This window comes from Myxine glutinosa, chromosome 7, assembly GCF_964187855.1.
Source record: "Myxine glutinosa chromosome 7, kmMyxGlut1.1, whole genome shotgun sequence".
Taxonomy (NCBI): Eukaryota; Metazoa; Chordata; class Myxini; order Myxiniformes; family Myxinidae; genus Myxine; species Myxine glutinosa.
The window spans coordinates 81,207,348-81,211,237 of NC_136267.1; the positions used below are offsets into that span (position 1 = coordinate 81,207,348).

General features: G+C 44.0%; 1 protein-coding gene across 1 annotated transcript; it reads right to left on the minus strand.

The window, feature by feature from the left end:
• Positions 1–736: 736 nt before the first annotated feature.
• On the minus strand, positions 737–3,457 carry LOC144893070 (uncharacterized; the record flags this gene model as incomplete). The annotated part of the gene is made up of 2 exons (XM_078782695.1): positions 2,285–3,457; positions 737–1,546 (listed from the first exon to the last, which is right to left on the minus strand). Coding segments are annotated over exons 1-2 (1,983 nt in total), but the record flags the coding sequence as incomplete, so codon positions are not given.
• Positions 3,458–3,890: the final 433 nt, after the last annotated feature.

Genomic DNA, 3,890 nt, shown 5'->3' on the forward strand with positions numbered 1-3,890 from the left:
CAACATTACGGGTGAAGATTCCACTGTGGCCATCAATTTTTCCCTGTTGGCCATTACTGACTACCTTTACCTTGACATCCTCAAATCGTTTAGCACGCGACAATGCAACATATAATTGGCCATGGCTGAAGACGTGTTCTGGTAAGTAAATCCCAACTTTGTGTAATGTTTGACCTTGACTCCCCGGCGGTCTCCCTGCTCTCAAATGGTGTGGTTGTGTGCTTCCCCTTCTCTCCCCATCTTGTCTTCCGCTCCCTCTTTTTGTATATTTTGTTTGTCTGGTTGATTTGTTTGTGAAATAAATGTTAGCTCTTTCACGAGCCTCGATTCAGTATACAAAAAAAAAAAAAAAAAAAAAAATTGAGAAAGAGAATGCCACACGAACTGGAAATTGATGGCGTTTGAGTACGAATGGTAGTGTTGTATCGGAAGGTGCAATACTAATCCTGGGTATAAATGTGCGTGTTCCTTTGTGACTGCCAGAAATTATTTCTCCATCTATTATGTTTGGCAACAATCTTTTAACAACCAATCTTGCACCATTGCACAGTCCCTGTTTCGGATCAAAGTTACAGAGTAACATGATGACAGCACCATCTTTGAGATGAAGTTTGTGCAATGGCATTCCAGAAGGAGTTAATTGATTTAGGAATTCCATAGGATAATTTAGTGCCTCTTCAGGGTCATCACAGACAATGGAATCAGCGCTGAAGTACGTCTTTTCTTCCCCAGGAAATGCATCCAGTATCTCACCGTTGATCACAAATGTGGATTCATTCTTTGGACACAACACGGCTCGTTGTGCCAGCGCATCATAGTTTGAATGGATTTCGTTCAAATTACCGAAAACAGCCTCTGCTAAAGAAATGTTGTCTTCTACACAGATACGATCAGGCAGTCGTATTAAATCTGAGTCAGGAATTGTTTCCACAGTCCCATTTCCAACCGACAGTAACCATTTTGAGAATTCTTCGTCATCATTAGCTCTCATGCTTGATTTTAAGTTCAGCTGCTTGAACTTTGGCCACAACTTGCTACGCTTGATGCATGTGGCGATGATTGCTGCAGGTGCAGCGCGAGGTACAACGGGCAAAACCTGCCTGAAGTCCCCACCAAGAAGTAAGACCTTTCCACCAAAAGGAATGTTGTTGCTGGTTACATCCCGGAAACATCGATCAACAGCCGCTAAAGCATATGCTGGAGCCATAGGTGCTTCATCCCAAATGAATAGGTTGGCCTTCCTTAGAGCATCTGCATCTTTACTCGTAGGTGATATGTTGCATGTGGAGTTTTCCAAAATGGGCACTGGCAATTTAAATCTATGGTGCGATGTACGGCCCCCTGCTAGCAATGTTGCTGCAATGCCCGAGTACACCATTGGAAGAACCAAACGACACTGGCCTCGCAAGATGTGCAGAAGCGTATTATAGAGAAAGGTCTTGCCACTTCCGCTCGGTCCATCAACGAAAAACAACCGGTTGCCTGTGTACTGGTCCCTACAATGAACGGCCTGTAGGACCTCATCTACAATTTTGATTTGGTCATCATTTAGTAGTTGTCTGTTGTTTTCACCTTTTTCATGTTCATCTCCCGGTACATACTGATAATCATCGCTCGAATGATCTTCAACAGTGTCTGGAGGTACTGGTAACTGAAATGCTTCCAAGGTCTGTCCATGTCTCAGGAGGAAGGACTGTATTTCTCGCAATGCCATGAAAATACTTTGTTCCAAGATATGGCCGCTGTGCACAAAATCTTCGCAAAGGTCGTTTTTATATTTTTCCCACAGTGCCGACATGTCTGTTGGTGTGCAGAATATGCATAGGGTTGCAAAAAGAGATCTCAATTGTTGTGGCATGGCAAAGATAACTCCATCAGCTAAGGACCTGTCCCATTCTGTATCATCTTCTGTTAAATGTAATTTCCTGGCTGCATCCTTGTATGTTTCACAAACTGCTCCATCTACGGTTCTGAGATCTTCAAATGATGTTTTACCAGGGCAGTGCAGCAGGAGTACACGAAGATGAAAGTGCTCAATGTCCATAGGGCTTGCCGAAACCATGCGTCCGATAACCTTGTTGCCGCCCTGGCGTCGAAGTTTCCATGTCTTTCGTCCATCTTCAAATACGTAATATTTTGGAATGTCATGGTACAGATAACTTCGTGCCTCAGGGTCTCTCTGGTTTAACTGAAACCAAGCTGTAAGTGTTGTACCCCTATGTCGTACAATGGCTTCTTCCTCGTTACCATCCCTGAACACAACAGTCTGCAATTCAGGTAAGTGTACCGCAAGTCTGGTGATGGAATGGGACTGTTTGTGCATTTCAAATTCCATCAATCTCCATGCTGCCTCTGGGGCACTGACATATCTGCAGTCCAAATAGGTCTTTATTTCGTCCACCTCCAATCTCCCGCGCTCTCGAATTTCGATGCTGGCACAGTCATGTCCCTTGTACACATATTTAAATAAGTACTTTATACTCTTTATGCTTGCGCAAACCTCAATGTTGATGTGTGCTCTGTACTTCTTCAGTAAATAAGCATTGAATGGGACCACATATTGGCAATCAACATCGGTTCCATGAACGGTTATGGTGGGTCCATTTGGGGGACGCTTGTAAAGGGCATAGCCATCTATGCTCGCAAGTGTCTCTGCAGCATACGCTTTTGGAAAGCCTTTACTGCACACTCCATCTTTCACACAAATCGAATGGCGATTTAAAGTGCCACACGGACCATGTATCATGTGAGACTTCACCAAGGAATGGATCTCTGGTGACTCATTTGAATTAGGAATTTGTGCGGAAACAATTCTGTCAATGTCTTCAGTGGTACAAATTTTATCTTCTTGGCACAGCATGAGTAATATGTGGGCATGCGGTAGGCCACGCTTCTGATACTCAATGACGTAGAGAAATGCACGTACTTTGCCCAACACGTGCTCCTTCGTTATATTGTCGATTAACTCTTTTAATTTCAGATGAAACACGCATGCCACTAAATCTGGTCTGCCTTCAGCTCGTTGGTGTTGTCTGATGTTTTCTTGTATCTCTGTCCATTTTGGATTACACGTGAACGTGATGAAAAGATCTGGTTTTCCGAATTTGCGAACAATGGCCATAGCATCTTGGTAGTTCTGCTGCAGAGCTCTTGGACTCCCTGCAAAACTCGACGGCAAAATGACGATACGACCGACAGGACGTTGGTCATCAGCAGCAACGTTCTGGACGTGGTCCAGTAGTCCTCTGTATTCCATGGCTCTAAGGGTTTCCTGATTTTGTTTGAAGTATTGCAGTCGATTTGCTTCTGCCTTGCAATATCCATCGACAACATACTGCTGGAACAATTTCCCCGAAGAATGGATAGTGCTGAATTCATTTCGAATAGCCAGTCGGTAGGCATAGAATTCACGATGAGTTACCTTGTTTCGAACCGCAGTCTGTCGCTGGTGAGGCATGTTTATCATCCATCCAGGCTCGCCATGTGGAAAGAGAATGGGATATGTCATGGGATCAATGTGAGAGGAAAGTGGAGAGAGATTGTGTAAGCCCTGGTCATGCAAATGAACCTGGAAATCCCTGTTTGCAGGTGGTTCACCATCTTGTCCACTAACGAAGACAGCAGCAATTTCATCAGCAGTTGGTATGTTGTAACGTCTTTGGTCGTTTGCACACAGTCGACGAAAATGCATTTCCAAGGTAGAAGGGAGGCGATCTTCAAGGACAGCTTTCCTGATTTCTTCCTGTTCACGCTCGAACATAGTCTTGTAACATGTGACATAAGGATTAACGTCAGATAGTATGTTGTGCAGTTCTGCCATAAATTCTTGCAAACATCTGTGATTCTCAGGTCGATTCATACGTTCCTTTGTAGCTTGAGCTGTATGCAAA